Source organism: Ipomoea triloba, chromosome 3, assembly GCF_003576645.1.
Source record: "Ipomoea triloba cultivar NCNSP0323 chromosome 3, ASM357664v1".
NCBI lineage: Eukaryota > Viridiplantae > Streptophyta > Magnoliopsida > Solanales > Convolvulaceae > Ipomoea > Ipomoea triloba.
The window spans coordinates 16,944,349-16,961,189 of NC_044918.1; the positions used below are offsets into that span (position 1 = coordinate 16,944,349).

General features: G+C 37.9%; 5 protein-coding genes across 6 annotated transcripts in view; 4 read left to right on the forward strand and 1 right to left on the reverse strand.

The window, feature by feature from the left end:
- Nucleotides 1-3,576, forward strand: LOC116012078 (glutamate-rich WD repeat-containing protein 1). The gene is made up of 12 exons (XM_031251546.1): nt 1-141; nt 224-390; nt 748-826; nt 1,218-1,394; nt 1,516-1,614; nt 1,768-1,936; nt 2,069-2,175; nt 2,309-2,448; nt 2,523-2,595; nt 2,808-2,923; nt 3,044-3,161; nt 3,249-3,576. The coding sequence occupies exons 1-12, from the start codon at nt 94-96 to the stop codon at nt 3,381-3,383; spliced, it is 1,428 nt and encodes a 475-aa protein (XP_031107406.1). The 5' UTR covers nt 1-93; the 3' UTR covers nt 3,384-3,576.
- A 366-nt stretch (nt 3,577-3,942) lies between these two features.
- On the reverse strand, nt 3,943-7,085 carry LOC116012036 (enhanced ethylene response protein 5). The gene is made up of 9 exons (XM_031251500.1): nt 6,778-7,085; nt 5,990-6,123; nt 5,814-5,907; nt 5,318-5,682; nt 5,072-5,159; nt 4,859-4,935; nt 4,694-4,768; nt 4,494-4,599; nt 3,943-4,359 (listed from the first exon to the last, which is right to left on the reverse strand). Exons 1-9 carry the CDS (start codon nt 6,946-6,948, stop codon nt 4,228-4,230), a joined length of 1,242 nt encoding a protein of 413 aa, XP_031107360.1. The 5' UTR covers nt 6,949-7,085; the 3' UTR covers nt 3,943-4,227.
- A 596-nt stretch (nt 7,086-7,681) lies between these two features.
- LOC116013990 (ectonucleotide pyrophosphatase/phosphodiesterase family member 3) lies at nt 7,682-9,728 on the forward strand. Of its 2 annotated transcripts, XM_031253969.1 has the most exons (2): nt 7,682-7,828; nt 7,977-9,728. In XM_031253969.1, exon 2 carries the CDS (start codon nt 8,120-8,122, stop codon nt 9,419-9,421), a length of 1,302 nt encoding a protein of 433 aa, XP_031109829.1. In that variant the 5' UTR covers nt 7,682-7,828; nt 7,977-8,119; the 3' UTR covers nt 9,422-9,728. The 2 variants fall into 2 exon arrangements, with proteins under 2 accessions (XP_031109829.1, XP_031109828.1); XM_031253968.1 differs by having other exon boundaries at nt 7,682-9,728.
- Nucleotides 9,729-10,827: 1,099 nt separating this feature from the next.
- LOC116011723 (thioredoxin-like 2, chloroplastic) lies at nt 10,828-13,452 on the forward strand. The gene is made up of 4 exons (XM_031251125.1): nt 10,828-11,270; nt 12,041-12,223; nt 12,512-12,676; nt 12,994-13,452. The coding sequence occupies exons 1-4, from the start codon at nt 11,070-11,072 to the stop codon at nt 13,138-13,140; spliced, it is 696 nt and encodes a 231-aa protein (XP_031106985.1). The 5' UTR covers nt 10,828-11,069; the 3' UTR covers nt 13,141-13,452.
- A 2,276-nt stretch (nt 13,453-15,728) lies between these two features.
- The window catches only part of LOC116012419 (uncharacterized protein At4g29660-like), a 2,719-nt gene continuing 1,606 nt past the window's right edge, over nt 15,729-16,841 (forward strand). The window contains exons 1-2 of the mRNA XM_031251952.1: nt 15,729-15,871; nt 16,563-16,757. Coding sequence (XP_031107812.1) covers nt 16,575-16,757 — 183 coding nt within the window. The 5' untranslated portion in view covers nt 15,729-15,871; nt 16,563-16,574. The remainder of the gene's footprint in view (nt 15,872-16,562; nt 16,758-16,841) is intronic.

The window sequence follows — 16,841 nt, forward strand, 5'->3', positions numbered from 1 at the left end:
ATAGAAAGCCATAAAACCCTAACTCCAAAAACCCTCGTCTCCGTCTGAGCTGCTTGTTTTACTCTGTTCTCCATCTTCCTAACCTAAACAAAGATGGTTCGAAGCCTCAAAAACCCTAAAAAAGTTAAACGCAAGAACAAGGTACGATCATTTTCGTCTAATTTCTAATTCTAAAGCCAATTTTCACTAAATTTGTTGATTTTTTTTAAATAAAATAAATCAGGGTGGGAACAAAGGAGAAGGATCATCGTCATCGAATTTGATACCTTCACCGCCGGCGAAGGTGTGGCAACCTGGAGTAGACAAGTTAGAGGAAGGAGAAGAGCTTCAGTGCGATCCTTCTGCATACAACTCACTCCATGCCTTCCACATTGGCTGGCCTTGCTTAAGGTATAATTAGATATTAGTGAACGATCATGTTTTAGCTAAATCAGAAAATTTTCTAGGCCTTTCGTTGGTTCTGTTTTGACTTGGTACTAAATTGTCACCCGGAAGATGAAATTTGTGTATTTGCATAAAAGCTGCTTCCTTTTTTTTGTTTTTACTTGCTTTAAGCATTATATTTGTGTATTTAGTGGGTACTAGGTTGTTAAGAAAAATAGAATGGTCACTGGGTTTTTACTGTTAGCAACAAACCTTGGGAGGTTACAGCATTCTGCTCAATATATTGCATGTTCATTTGAAATACGATTTAGAATGAGTCATATGCACCGTTATGCAATTTAATTTGTTTTTTTTTATTGGCAGCTTTGATATTCTACGCGACTCTCTAGGGTTGGTGCGGACAGAATTTCCACATTCTGTGTATTGTGTGGCAGGGACACAGGTGAAATTTGCTTTCAGTTGATCTCCACAACTTTTAGGCAATTTTATATAATTTTTTAATGCAATTTTATGAAGTATGGTCTTTTCAAAGATATAGTAGGCTTGGAGTGAAGAGGAATGATTAACATGTAACATCTAAGACTGTTTTTATTAAGCTTGGCTTGGATTTAAGAGCAATGATGTACCTTTGATGGAATAGTGTGTTTTTCAAAGTTTATCCATTCAAGCAAATCATTTTTTGTTTTCGTTTTTTCTTTCCTCCAGTAACCACAAAGTGATAGTTCAAGTGTGGTCTAACACGGATCAATTATGAAGTGATAGTTCAACTTCTTTAGCTCATTCACTGATCAAGGTACTAAGCTCATTTATTTTATTGTTTCTTTCTCTTTTAGGCTGAGAAAAGCTCCTGGAATTCTATTGGAGTATTTAAGATAACTAATATATCTGGAAAGAGGCGTGAGTTAGTACCAAAGACAAACAATGATGAAGATACTGATATGGAAAGCGATAGTAGTGATAGTGATGATGAAGAAGATGAAGTTGGTGGATCTGGAGCACCTGTTTTACAGGTTATTTCTTAATTCTTAGCTTCATGCACAATTGGAAACTTTTAATATATGTATGTATGCATGTATATGTATTTATGAATGTGTGTGTTGTCTAGTGACTATTTCCTTATCATTTCCACAGATTCGTAAGGTGTTTCATGAAGGGTGTGTTAACCGCATACGTACCATGACCCAGAACCCACATATATGTGCTTCATGGTCAGGTGGTGGGCATGTTCAGGTTAGAATTGGTGTTATCTGTTTGTCCAATTATTTTTTGTTAAGCCTACACAGTATTTGAAAATGTGATTGAGGCGACAGATTATCCATCCTTAGTTGTATACTCCTATATAGTAACTATGTGTAATTAGAATATTATTGGATGTCTGTGTAGATTTGGGATTTCAGCTCCCATTTAAATGCTTTAGCAGAATCACAAGGTGATGTTAGCCATGGGGCTTCGGCAGTTTCTAATCAATCACCTCTAGTCAAATTTGGTGGACATAAGGACGAAGGGTATGCTATCGACTGGAGTCCTCTTGTTCCTGGAAGGCTTGTATCAGGTACTGCAGAGCATAATTTTCACTCTTCTGCACACCATTACATCTTATGGTTTCTATTAATCTACGGAGTATATAATAATGGACTTCTGCATCTTAGTTTATTTACTTTATTTTTGCTACTTATCTTTCAAGGGGATTGCAAGAATGCTATTCATCTATGGGAGCCAGCATCGGAGACAACTTGGAATGTTGATTCTAAACCTTTTGTTGGACACATTGCAAGTGTTGAAGACCTACAGGTGCCTCTCCTTATCAGGCCTGGGAATGTTTGATGTGTTGTGCCTGCAATTTTCTGGATGGGAAATTTCCCCACACTTATTATCATTTTTTTGTATTTATATCTAAACAATTTACTTTCTACTTCCTACACAGTGGAGCCCCACAGAACCTTCTGTATTTGCATCTTGCTCTGTGGATAAAAATATTGCAATATGGGATATACGCATTGGAAAATCTCCTGCAGCATCAATAAAAGCACACAATGCTGATGTGAATGTTATATCCTGGAACAGGTCTATAAACATTATCTTACTTGCTACTTCACAGCATTCTTTTAGCTTTTATTTACATTTTTGGTTTGTATTAGGTTGGCAAGTTGTATGCTGGCATCTGGAAGTGATGATGGCACATTTTCAATTCGAGATCTTAGATTACTCAAGGTATGACACATTCTGCTTCTGTGGGGCATTGATAATCCTTGTCTACATTGAATGAACTAAATGTTCACTTGGTGTGTTATCACGGTGCACCAAGCACAGTGCACTTTGGCACACCATAGTAATGTTCAACCCCTTGATCTGATAATCATTAATTGTAATATATACTATCCTTAATCAAATATTTGTCAAAAACTTTTTTTAATGCTTCACAGGAAGGAGATGCTGTAGTTGCCCACTTTGAGTACCATAAACACCCCATAACATCTATTGAATGGAGTCCACATGAAGCATCAACACTGGCAGTTACGTCATCAGACAATCAACTCACGTAAGGGCCCAATACATACATATTGTTCTATATATTTGTGTCTCCTTATGAATCAATTTTTGATGTGAATGCCTTACTGATTTGCCACAACTCCTCTTTTACTTTCATTTAAATCCACAGAATATGGGACCTTTCTTTAGAAAGAGATGAGGAAGAGGAAGCAGAGTTCAAAGCAAAAACCAAGGAGCAAGTGAATGCCCCTACTGATTTGCCACCACAACTCCTCTTTGTTCATCAGGTTATACTTTGTCCTCTATCTGATGAGTGAAAACTTGTATGTATTCACCAAACTTTATTCTCACCACTGAGTTGTGCCTAATAACAGGGTCAGAAAGACTTGAAGGAACTTCACTGGAATTCCCAGATTCCAGGAATGATTATATCCACTGCTGCAGATGGTTTCAACATCCTAATGCCATCAAACATGGAAAACATGCTTCCTCCTGCTAATGAAGCTTAAAAACTTAATATACATGTTTTTCTTGTAGAGCAAACCTTGTGTTCTTCATTAACATTTTTGTGTTTGTGTAAGAGTTAACTTATTTGTCATTTTTTACATGGGTTTATTCAAGGGTTGCCAATTTTCTCCATCTGCTTCCCATATCCTATATATGTAAAAACATTCTTTACTCTTCCAAGTTCCAACTTTTGCCCGTTTTGTCTGCTTTTTTTGCCTGCACATAAAATAAAGACACTTAAATGGAATGACAACTTATTGACCATCTTAGTTTAAGGCAATCAACCATGAAAAATGTAGGTTGATTTATTTCTTTGTAATTCCTTGTTAGCTAGAGTTAGAGGTGAAATTTATTCAATGCAAGCCTTTGAGTATTGATTATAGATTTCTCTCGTCACTTAAAAAAAAAAAAAGACACTTTGACTTTTCTTGCCATGATCCTAGGGCATTAAGCCCTTGGACATGTTGATGCTGCCAAATTTAGTTCTGCTTTCTTTCATTTAGACTTGCACAGAACTGAAAATGTCAAATCTTTACCTAGTGTCAAAATTTGGACTGATCATTAAAGAAAGCAATCACAAAGGATAGAAATAGCCACTTGGGAACATAGGAAATGTTTCATGTGAAGACAAACAAAAATGAAGCAATATAGCATGGTATGTTTACAAGTTACAACTACAATCAATTTCATGTCAGAATGGCCTTTTCCACAAAGGGATCTCCAATATTCCTTGCAGAATGGCTTTTGCATAATGATGCTGTTGCTCAGGAGGAACGCGATTGGTTATTTCCAACTAGTGCCATAACTTCTTGGGACTCGATCTGCACTGGTAGCAACTACATCTCTCTATAAATTGCCTGGTTTACCTGTCCATTTGGGGAAGGGATCTTGCTTGCTCAAAACTACCACTTTGCTCTTATGAGCAAAATAGCCTTTCATAAGATTTTTATAGATTAGAATGGACATTATGCATTCTACCTGTACAACACGAAGCAACAATTAAAAATTTAGCAGTGTCAGATGTACAACACTCACAAACTATAGCTTAACACCCACAGCGCCAATTAAGCTGAAAATAAAAAATGTTCAAAGAAAAAGTAAAAAGAGAATACCTCATCCACATCCATGTCCATTTCAAGCCACTTCAGGGCTTTTACAATTAAATCTAGCTTAATTTGGTGAGCTTTATTCGGATCCTTTTGCTTTTGTATGATGTAGCTGCCAAAACATTTACGGTAGTTTTCTAGTCAGCAAAATTCCAAGATTAAAAAAATAGGGGACAAAGGACAACTCCGTTAACATTTGAACTTACATCTTCTTCATTAACCTCTGATAAACTTGAAGCTCTAGCTTCTCCAAGACAAGATAAACACCAGACCTCAAGAACCTAATCATAGGCACGCAATATAAGGATCAAACTTGTAGGTAGAAAATAAAAAATTGATTCACCAGATAAACCGGGACAAAGTAAACATACTGGTCTTCATGCTCCTGTAGAGCACTTCGAAGAAGCCGGAGATCACCCCTTCTGAGAGCAAGCACGATGTTACTGTACTGTATGAATGTAAATTATATAGATTGTGTTAGATAATCAAGAACTGACATATCTATCGATGGAATGGAACTTTAAATCTCCCCATTGTTCTAATTGAGTTTTTAGGTAAACTAACTATGAATAAGAGACATGTACCTCATTCAGATTATACTTCTCGAGGAGTAAACTTTTAGGTAAAATTCCTATTGAAAGCTTCACAGGTATCAGATATTTTAGTATCATCCTGTCAATTTTTTAAAATACACATCTTTAAGTGGACGTGAAATCAACTTAAACCACATAATTTTTCTTAAATAAAACCAGAAGATTGTTGACAGAAGCAGAGCATCAAACTTAGGACACGGTAGTTATATTTGAAACAAAAAGTGCACCTTAACAGACCTTACATTTCCCTCTTTTTGAGGATCGCAGTGTGCTAGGGCATATGACAACTTTTGATCAGCAGTGGGAAAGTTTTCGTTGTAGACCTCCAAACGACCCGTGTAGTACATGTAAGTGACCTTATCCCTGAGAGGAAATTCCTCAAAATCGAAAATCCGAGCAGTTTCAATACTTCTCGTTACACTTTTACACAAGTGTACTGTTCCAAGCTTGAAATAAATTTTAAAAAGCTGGCATGTCACATATAATGCTCCAACTCGTTTGGGCCCTTTACTCGCAAGTGCCCCAAACACTTTCATGAGGAATGACCCAGCCCCTTTCAATTTCTCGGGGGTTTTTCCCATGGAAGCCAACTCTCTATCCGCCTACAAGTTCACTAGCATGTATCAGTACTTCACGTCAATTCATCTAACTAAAAATAAATAAATAAAAACATGCAGAAAATACACAATATATGCAAAAGGAAGCAGGAAGAGCAACAAAACATTAGTCTTACCCTTTCAGCAAGAATTCTAATTTCATATGCTACAGTATAAAGTGCTTCCAAAGCCCAGGCTGATTCCCAGTTGCGGAACTCTTGAATAAATGAACTGTATCACATCATATCCTCAATGTGAGCATAATAGAAACTCAAGCTAAACATGGTGAAATCAGATAAGAAGCTTCACATACTTGGCAGATTTCTCAAAAGCCTGGTACGTCTCGACCAAATTATTAAGTTTATAACTCTGGAAAGCACGGAATAAAGGAAGCAGTAGGTCTGAATACTGAGAACACTCTGATTGTCTAATCACTCTACTAGCATCCTGTTGCATACAGACAACAAAAATCTTCAATCAATTACACGTTGCACACACCAAATCTAGAAGTTCTCTTGCATTCATATGGATAAGGCTCTGTCTCAAATACACCTACTTTGCTATAAAATAATAACTCAGCAAAAAGCTGTAATGCATGAAAAAGTGGAGCTCATAGTTTACTAAACAGGCTCGGACATTGCATTGTAACTTTGCTTCTTCGCCAATAATACGATACACTGTTATCTAACTTCATTGAATCTTGACCAAATTGCAAACACAAATTCACTTCCAAGTTCCAAACAGTCCATGAGTAGTCTCAAGACACATGCTAAAACTCCACATTCTACCATCAAACTATTATAGCTCCAATGTAAAACTTCCAAAATAATATTTCATATCCCAGAGTGAAATTCTATGGCTATAAAGTGATGTGAACCTATCTAGTTCAATCAGACAACCTATTTCAAGAGCTATTTAAATGATTTCAGAGAGACAAAAAAAACTACTGTACTTATGTTATTGTCCAAATCACAGCAAAGAAAAGAACTTTACAACAAAATCCTCCTACCCTTCAGAGTATGAATTGTCAATGTTTATAAAGAAGAAAAAAAAAAAAGCATATTAATGTCTGTGCACTGTGCACAGTGCACTAGAATATACCTGGAATGTGTTGAGAGCATCGGATAGAGAGAGGAGGAAGGAGGAATTGGAGGATATGAAGAAGAGTCGGCTGAGGGATTTGCCGTCTTGAGACGAAACGGCGTCGCTGAAGCGGTTTAGGTACTCTGTGATTCGCCTGTGTGCTTCTCCCATACTCATAAACGCCGCCATTCTTGATGAACTCTCTCTTTCCCCCAGAGCGAAAATAGAGACGTTGAAGGCGATTGAAACGCTGTCGTTTGGCGTTTTGGGTTCTCGAAATCGGAAGGGAAAGCTGGCTGGGGTTTTGGTATTTTGCTGACGAGGAAGAAGAAGAAGAAGAAGAAGACGACGAATAGAGGGCAGTCAACTGTGGGCAATGTAGACGGAAACGACGTCGTTTGTTTATCGCCGACGGAAAAAAAAATAACTTTTTTAAGAAAAAAAATATTTTTTAAAAAACGTTATTTCTTTTAAAAATTTTCTTCCACTCAACAAATTTGTAAATTTACCAAGACTTGTAGTCTATTCGCACCAAATTATACTTTCATATGGAATGTCGTGGATTCAAATCTTGCTCTTTGTGCTGTCAGTAGATTGAGAAAATAGTTATAAACCACGAGTCAGTAGTATTAAAAAAATAAATTTGTAAATTAGTGAATAAAAATCAAGTCACAACTATAATTTAACTTATTGGTCGATTTAGAGAGAATTTGTACTTTTCTCTTCATTTTTTTTTTATTTTTATTTTTTTTTTTTGTGTTTTGTTTACTGATAATGGTAAGATATACGGAGTAATATAAAATTTGAAGTGGTTAAACATATGGATTTACTTCTTCTATCAAAATTTAAGGTTAGTTTTGGTAATAAAAAAAAAAAAAAATCTTAATTAGCAGTGGTCTTTCTCCTCTCAGCCCATAGAGTAGTCTTTTCAACAAATCAAGCCAGCAGGCACCGGTTTCTCACTCACTATCATCCTCAACATAAAAATCACGAAACCCCACCACACATTTTCAAGAAAAGTTTAAGTATTTGCGTTTTGGGAGAGATTTGGAAGCATTCCCATTTGCAGGTAAGCTGAAAATTTGTTAAAAATCGCATCTTTTTTAGTGGTTTCGTTTGTTTTGGGAGTCAGGGTGGCAGTGCCCAGATAACCAGGATCTCTGATTTGAATATCCGTTGTGGTTCTGGCGATTTGATTGTGTGTATGATGGGTTCAGATTCAGCCTCGTTGTTGTCATCATCAAACAACGGGGCTACCCTAATTCCTGCAAATGAAGAAGAAGACCCTCCAAACTCAACCGCAGGCTTGATCTCTTTCAAATCAAAACCCACTTCAACTGCCCTGATTTTCACTGCCCTAATGGCCACCACTTGCATTGCTGTTTCTGCAGCAATGGCTTTTGCCTTTCTGTTCTTCTCCTCAATCAAGCCCTCATCTTCTTCTGATGTTGCCAGGCCACTCACAAAGCTCAAGCACCCAGTTGTTGTCTTGATTTCCTGTGATGGGTTTAGGTTTGGGTATCAGTACAAAACCCAGACTCCAAATATTGATAGATTGATCAAGAATGGGACTGAGGCTGAATTGGGGTTAATCCCAGTGTTCCCAACTTTAACTTTTCCCAATCACTACTCAATTGTGACTGGTTTATACCCTGCTTATCATGGGATTGTGAATAATAAATTTCTTGATCCCAACACTGGCCAGGCTTTCACTATGCAAAGCCATGACCCCAAGTGGTGGCTAGGCGAGCCGCTTTGGGAGACTGTGGTGAATCATGGTTTGAAAGCTTCAACTTATTTCTGGCCTGGTTCTGAGGTGCATAAAGGTTCTTGGACTTGCCCTGAGTTTTATTGTAAGCAGTATAATGGCTCTGTGCCATTTGAGGATAGAGTTGATACTGTGTTGAAGTATTTTGATCTGCCTGATGATGAAATTCCTTCGTTTATGACGCTGTATTTTGAAGACCCTGATCACCAGGGTCACCAAGTAGGGCCTGATGATCCTCAGATCACCGAGGCTGTTGGTAGGATCGATGGTTTGATTGGGAGGTTGATTCGAGGTTTGGAAGAACGAGGAGTTTTTGAGGATGTTACCATTATAATGCTGGGTGATCATGGGATGGTAGGCACATGTGATAAAAAGTTAATCTTTTTAGATGATTTGGCTCCCTGGATTAAAATTCCCAAGGATTGGATCCAATATTATACTCCCTTGCTTTCAATTCGTCCACCAGCTAATTACTCGGCTAAGGATGTTGTTTCCAAGATGAACGAGGGGTTAAAGTCAGGGAACGTCGATAATGGGCAGTATTTGAAGGTTTCTCTTAAGGAGGAGCTGCCTAGTAGGCTGCATTATTCTGACAGTGATCGGATTCCTCCGATCATTGGGCTAGTTGATGAAGCATTTAAGGTTGAGCAGACGAACACAAATACTGCAGAATGTGGTGGCGCACATGGCTATGACAACGCATTCTTCTCGATGAGGACCATTTTTATTGCACACGGACCTCAGTTTGCCAGGGGCCGCAAAATTCCATCTTTTGAGAATGTTCAGATATACAATTTGGTCACTACGATACTGAACATAGACGGTGCAGAAAATAATGGGACAGCATCGTTTCCACATGAAGTTCTTTTGCCCAACCAGTCATTCAAAGACTAGTTGGCCTATTTAAGTTGAGTTTTCTGCATGATATGTTGAAAGCGAGTGAGACATGTCTGATGTGTGTTTTCTGTAGAAGTGAAAATCGTCAAGATGAACTCGTTGTAGGGTTTGTCATGTATGAGAAGTAACAGAAGAAATAGTCATTTTTATCTGAGTCGAGGACATAACATCATGTTATTTGCTTTCTTATGAAGTATGTTGTTGTAGTTTTTGCAAGACTAGCTGCTGAATGTGAATCTTGTGTTCATAATAACTCTTGCTGCCAATATAGAGAAAGAATGAAATGACAGTAGAATGCTCTAAACATTTGATCTATATGTATTCTTTACTCATCTCAATTTACCCTGTGAAGCTAGCTTTAGCTGATTCGACAGATTACTCAAAAGTCTTGCAGTAATGGCAGTGTGGAGGTTCAGATCCCACCGAGAATCTGGAAGAGGTTATTGGGAAACCTTGACTGATCAAAAGTGAGGAAGACCAATTGTGTGTTTTCTGTGTCCTGTCGGGTTGTCGGTCTAATGTGAATGGTAGAAGTTACAAAACACATTTTCTTTAAAAGCTCACATGCTAAATAACATGAGCATACAAATGTGTGGTTGTTATTGAGGTGAGTGCTGTTTGACTTGTATGTATCTGGAATTCTGGAAAGTTCTTATACAGGAAAGGTATGCAAATTTGCAACCATAGAAGCTGAGAAAATGATATTCATGCCATCCTTTTGATGATTCCCATACTTCCCCTCCATTGAACATTTTAGTAGTTTTGAATGGTTATACCCATCACAAAATCACAAAATAATACTAATAATTTCTTCGGAAGTAACTTGCCGCCACTATTTGGTGGTGTATATTGTGTAAATTATGTTTTCGTGTAATAGTTTTAAACCACACATGAGAGATAAACGTACCAAAAAGGTTTTTGTGAGATGAGTTCAACCGAGAGGGCGTTGGTAAGAATTGTGTGACAAGTTTGATTCAGAAGATATTAGCAAAAAGTGAACTTGTAGTCTTCTAGTACGATAATCATGCAGTGGATAATTTCTTTATTTCGTTTTCACGTTCAATTCTTCATGGAAGTTGTCTATTAACAACAGTTTTCACTTCAATTCTCCATGAAAGCTGTCTATTGACATTCATCTATACTGATTTATCTTTTCGTGGAGATGTCTATTAGCATTCACCTAGGATGGTTTACCTTTTAGGCTAAGGTTACCAAATTGGGTTTCCCATAACCCACCAAGTTGGAACAGAAACGAAGATTGCATGCATGAATTATGCATCCAAACGCGGCCGTCAACAAAAGATAGCAGCGAAAACGCCAAAAAGGGAATCACCAATATCTTGAGAGCTTACCGGTCCACCAGCACTAATCTTGAGCAATATGGTTCACACAAATTGAATCTCAGCTCGTGCCAATTCTTTTCTGATCAACCCTCACACAAAACCCATTAAAGAGTCGTCGTTTCCAATGGGCTTCCATTTTTCACACTGCCAATCCTTTTCATTGATTTGATAGACCTATATATATATTCCAGACATACTAACCCAGAAAGAAATTAAAAAAAAAATAAAAAATCTCAGGAGGTTAATAAGAAAAGATCGTTTCTTTCTTTCTTTCTTTCACTTTTTTTTTTTCCCTCTGTTTCATGGCTGGGACGCTTGGGTTTTCTTTGAGTGTGGCCTCTTTTTGTTCTTCTGTGAATACTGGGCAGGCGAGTGTTCCTCTTGCTGCACCTAATCAGAGATCGCAGAGAAGGGTTGGTTCTGTTTCGGATTGTGCTTCCACTTCTGGTGAATTTCTTCCAGGATTTGCCTCCACACCCCCAAAGAGATTCCCTCTTTTTGAGGTAAAGACTCGTGCTTTATCCAGGATTTTCTTGAATTCTGGTGAATTTTTGTTGGATTCATAATTTCAAATGAAATGAAATCTTTAGGCGATGCATAGTTCTTTCAGTTTTCTGGAGAGTAGTGAATTTGTGCATCTGTTCAGGATTGGTTTTGCTCAGATCCATAGGATTAATACTCATGACTATTTTGCTTAAGCTAGCCTTTTAGATGATCCACAATTTTCTAAAAAAGAGATCTTTTGCCTTTATGTGAGATGGTTTATGTTTTTACATGATCTGATGTTCTGATCTTAGTATTACTATGCAAACTTGTTGTTAATGAAACTTATGGAGACTTTTTTGAGTGCTGAGGAAATCTGACCGAGTGTGTGTATAGATAAATTCCGTCTTGTGACCCTAACGGTCTAGGTTGCTCATAGCTGACCGGCTCAAACTAAGAAGCCAATAAGCCACTCTCATTGGGAGTATAACTTGTAACTTTGTGGTTACTCAACAAACATCTTAATCAACTTGGCTGGGGTTGTCCCGTCACGGAGACTTTCTAAGTAGACACTAAAATGACCTTTTCTTGGTCTGCAAGATCTTTTGAATTGACTAACTATTTGGCTAATCACTATGTTTTGGAGTAAGATAGAAAAAAAAAGTTGATCTTTGATGTTTGTCAAGTTTAGTGAACAAGGAACAAGTGCAATGCATGTATATCACTGATATATTTGCACGAAAGGCCTCGCTTTGTGGTGGTTGCTTAGTTCTTGGTGGATTTTAACCAGGTACATGCGACTCTTGCTCAAGCCCAGGCTCCTAAATGGTGGGAGAGAAACGCAGGGCCAAACATGATTGACATTCATTCTACACAAGAATTCTTGGATGCTTTAAGTCAGGCTGGAGATAGACTAGTAATCGTGGAATTCTACGCCACCTGGTGTGCATCTTGCAAAGCACTGTTTCCCAAGGTTAGTGTTTGTTCACCGTCAAATCTGCAACTGCTTTTGCACCCTTTTATTGCAGTATCCTACTATGGCCTTTTCAGTGTTTCCATATGTATCAAGTTATGATGTTTAGAGTTTTGTGGTGAATTTTCACTTATTTCCACCCTTTAAACAACATTAGGGATTGTATTTGCCCATCTGAATGTCGAATGCACCCAAACTCGTAATGTGTGTTCTATGTTCACACAAATAGCTTTCTTTCTCCGAAAAAAGTTTCAGAATTTGATGTCGTTTGTTGCTCTCTCGTTTCAGCTTTGTAGAACAGCACAAGAGCGCCGCGAAATTTTGTTCCTAAAAGTAAATTTCGATGAAAACAAACCTATGTGCAAGAATTTGAACGTAAAGGTCCTTCCATATTTCCACTTCTATCGCGGGAGCGATGGACAATTGGAGTCCTTCACTTGCTCACTTGCCAAAGTAAGTCACACATCTGATATACATTTCCACTCGCATTCTGAATTTCTCCCTTCTTAAAAATTTTGTTTTTTTCTTGATTTTTGCTAAAATCGTTGTTATGATTTAAGATAGGAGAAGTAGTGAAACCTCAGAAGGAAACATAAGACTAGCACATCCATTCTACTTTATATTATGGAATCTGAAGGAAATTAAACATTGGCATAAATTAAAGATCCCGTTTTTCCTGTCAGACAAAAACTGCTGCATTTCATATGAGATGAGGCATATATACTGGACTCTAACAGTACAGTTGTGGTGTGGTTATGATGTTTGTGCAGTTTCAGAAAGTAAAGGATGCTATCGAGTTACACAACACAGCTCGGTGCAGCATTGGTCCCCCGCTTTTGACAGCAGCACATCTCAAACTCGAGCCCCTTTTAGTGGGGAAGGATTTGCCTGCAGCGTCGTCTTCTTCTTCCTTATAATTCCTCGAGATTGAAAGATTTTGGCGTGGCACACATACATTCCCTTTGATTCAATGGAGTCACAAGCTAGCCCAGATCAGAGCAGCAATTTGCTCATAGTTCCTTTCCTGTATATTTACATTCTTTTTTCAGGGTTTTAGGGAGAAGTAGGCAACTTTATATACCATTATATATTATGGTACCACTCTTCTTCTGATCAATTCTTTGTATGGAAGGCAGTATAATTATATTGTACTGCACTAGTCCAGTGCCACTGCCATATCACACAACAACAAGATTTTAATATAAAATAGTTTAATTTTTAGTGTACTATAAGTTCATATTTAGTATATTTTGATATACGTTCATTTTTAGTGTATTGCAAATCAGAATAAACACGTAATATCCTAAAAATAAACTTGTATTAAGAATTCATCTTGACACGTGGATCATGATTCACAATATAAGCATTGGGGTGGAGCTAGCGAAGGAATGGCCATTGTTAGATTCGAACCAGATGTCAAATCGTCTACTATTGAAACCAAACCAAAATTGGAACACGGGTCCGGTTCCATAATTGAAAAAAAAAAATTATTTTTAAAATGAAAAGCCAAAGCTTACGTAGATAATTTAATTTTAGTAAAATTAAGTGCAAACCCAATTTTTTTTTTTTAGTTTAATATTAAAGTTAAATATTTGATATAACCATTCAAAAAATCTAAAGGAAAAAAAATTAATTGTTGAATTAGGACCATTTTAAAAAAAGAAGGGAAAATCGCACTTTTGGTCCCTCAGTTGTTGCCCGATCTGCAATGTGGTCCCCCTAAGTCAATTTTAGTTAATTGGGTCCTTAATAGTCTTAAACCTTAGTCAATGTTGTCCCTCGGTCAGATTTGGCTCTAACCAGCGTTAACAGCATGGGCAATTGAGTAATTTCACAACCCTACTCAATTTTACCCCAGTATGGAACGCACTGCTCCTTCTTCGCGCCTCCGGCATTGACGCCGCCATCTTCTCAAGATCTCCCGCACAAATATACCGATTTCAAGTCAGACCAAGGTTCATAATGTAAATTCATCGGAGGATATGACCGGAAGCTCAGTCGCAGGGAATACTCCCGCCGCCTGCTACTCAACACCGGCACAAAAAAATCGGCCGTCATTTTAGGTTTCGTGGTCGGAACTCTAGTCTTAATTGGCACTGTAAGTCACTTTACTTTTCTAGAAAAGTATTCATCAGATGGCAATTTTTGCATTTCCGCAAGTAAAGTGAACCATCATCGTAATTTCTGGTAAGGTCAGTTCAAGCATCACTCTGTGGAATGTAGTTTGCAGCTTGGGCATCATTCCCTCTACATTCTACTACAGTGTGAGTAAGAAACGAAAGACCAAATAAGAGGTTTGACTCACTTCTACTATGACAAGTTCACCAAATCCAAAGCCACAACCTGGAAGATCATCTCCTCCAAAAGTAGAGAGTAATATATCATATCGTCCACCGCCACAAATGGCTTGTAACTTTCCTTCTCAATCAAATCCCTGTAGAACACTGGACTCAATTATTATACATTGGCACAGATAGATCCACTAACAATAGGATGTACACAATCGCAGTATGGTAATCTTCCATTACTAATTGTCTTCAGGCATGCAATGTGACATCTAAATTATTAAATGACTTGTCCAGCACATAAACATCCCTAGATCTATGCACCAAATGACAATCCTATAGTTCCGGCGAGCAAAGTTGGCAGTGGCGACATGGGCGAGCTCCTCCTTTCCGTCTCTGGCGTTCTTTATGCAGCAGCAGCAACGAGACTCCGCCTTCTGTTCCGGCAAGCAATGCAGTAGCTATGGTGGAGCTACCTCTCGTCTCTAGTTTTCCTTGTTTCTCCGGTGTAGGGCGGCGGCAGCTCGAGCGGTCGTCTCTGGCGGGTGAGTCAGAACCGTGAAAGCCTTCCCTGTTCTTAACACGGCAAATCGGCAATGGAGGATTCCGACGGCAGCTTTGAGACCTCCTCCGGTGTTTTCCCGTTCGTGAAGCAGGCCTCTGGTAAATTTGGGGTAAAATTAGCGTAATGGTGGCTGCTCCCATATCAATTTAGAGAGGAAATTGGGGTAAAATTAAGTGGGGTTGTAAAATTATTCAATTGCCCATGTTGTTAACATTGGTTAGAGCCAAATCTAACCAAGGGACAACATTGACTAAGGTTTAAGACTATTAAGGACCCAATTAACTAAAATTGACTTAGGGGGACCACATTGCAGATCGGGCAACATTTGAAGGACCAAAAGTGCGATTTACATAGAATTTTACAAAAAAAAATAAATAAATAAAATCGGTAACCGAAACTGCTAGTTCCGAACTAGAACCAGAACCATGGTCATGGCTACTGGTTAGCTAGCACAAGACAATGGCCCTCACTACATTTTTTTTTTTAGTACTACTGAAACTAAACACAAAATTAACATATTAATATTTAATTTTAACTTGTCTTGAGTTGTTAATGAGTTGACCCATTAAAAACACATTATTTTTCGTCGTCAACCCGCAAAACTAATTAAGAACTCGAGCATTTCTGAATTATGAAGAAGTTTTCCGATAAATTATTTTCATTCAAAAAGGAAAAATATTTCCAATACAACGACGTCGTTTGCTGTTGTTCCTCCAATTATTCCATCAAGGGTTTCTGCTGCCTGCACTCCGCAAAGACCCAAACCCAACTTCAATTATCAAGTGGATCGCATTCTAGGTACCACCTTCTTATTTGCTTATTCATATAACAGAACATTTGAGAATTGTGATTACAGAGTTTTTTTTTTTTCAGAAAAATATAGTCTTTGTATGCTAGTAATGGATGAAGCCAAATGCACACAATCTGTTTGTTGAAATGTCATATAGTTTGCCGGTTGCCAATTAACATATGGTATTTAGACTGTGTTAATTTATAGTTAGATTAACAACAATTGATCATTCTTTAACAGAAATTGAGATTTAAGTAGTCCCCCTTCGTTTTTTGTTGTGCTGCTACTATAATATGGAGTATCTAGCAAGATAAAAAGTCTTATGGATCATAAAAAGTTATAAAATTTAGTGAATCCTTAATCCTACCTGATTATTGTTTCAGAAAACTTCTTGCTTGGCTAAAACCAGGTGCTAGCTCACAAGATATGGCATTACTTGAAATTTTGGTTTAAATCTGGTAGCTTGTAAACCAAGTCACAATATTTAATGGTTCATTCTTAATGCAAATTTTTTGAGTTACTTGGAAATTTAGTCACAATTTAGAAATGTTGTTAGTTACTGCATTTCTCGACAGCTTTTAGGTGAAGCTTTTCTACATTGTAATTTGTGTTGTGAACTTTCTTTAGAAGTTGGGCCATTACTTCCTGCATATCTGGAAGATATCTGTTCTTGAATTGAATGAATATTTCCTCTTGCAGCTCAGGTTGAAAATGGTATCCTATGCGTTTAGAAAATATTCAGAGTATCTGTACACGAAATGGGAAAGGACGATTCTTTGGGACATGGTTGAGCCATACAGGAGACCAAGATCGTTTACTCCGCTTGTCACGATCTACATCTGTGCATTTTATACCGGGGTCGTTGGTGCAGCCATCACTGAGCAACTCTATAAGGTACCCCGGCTTCACTTCCTCAGGACCATAGTTTCAGACATCGTCTTTTCTCCCCCCCCCCCCCCCCCCCCCCCCCCCCCCCCA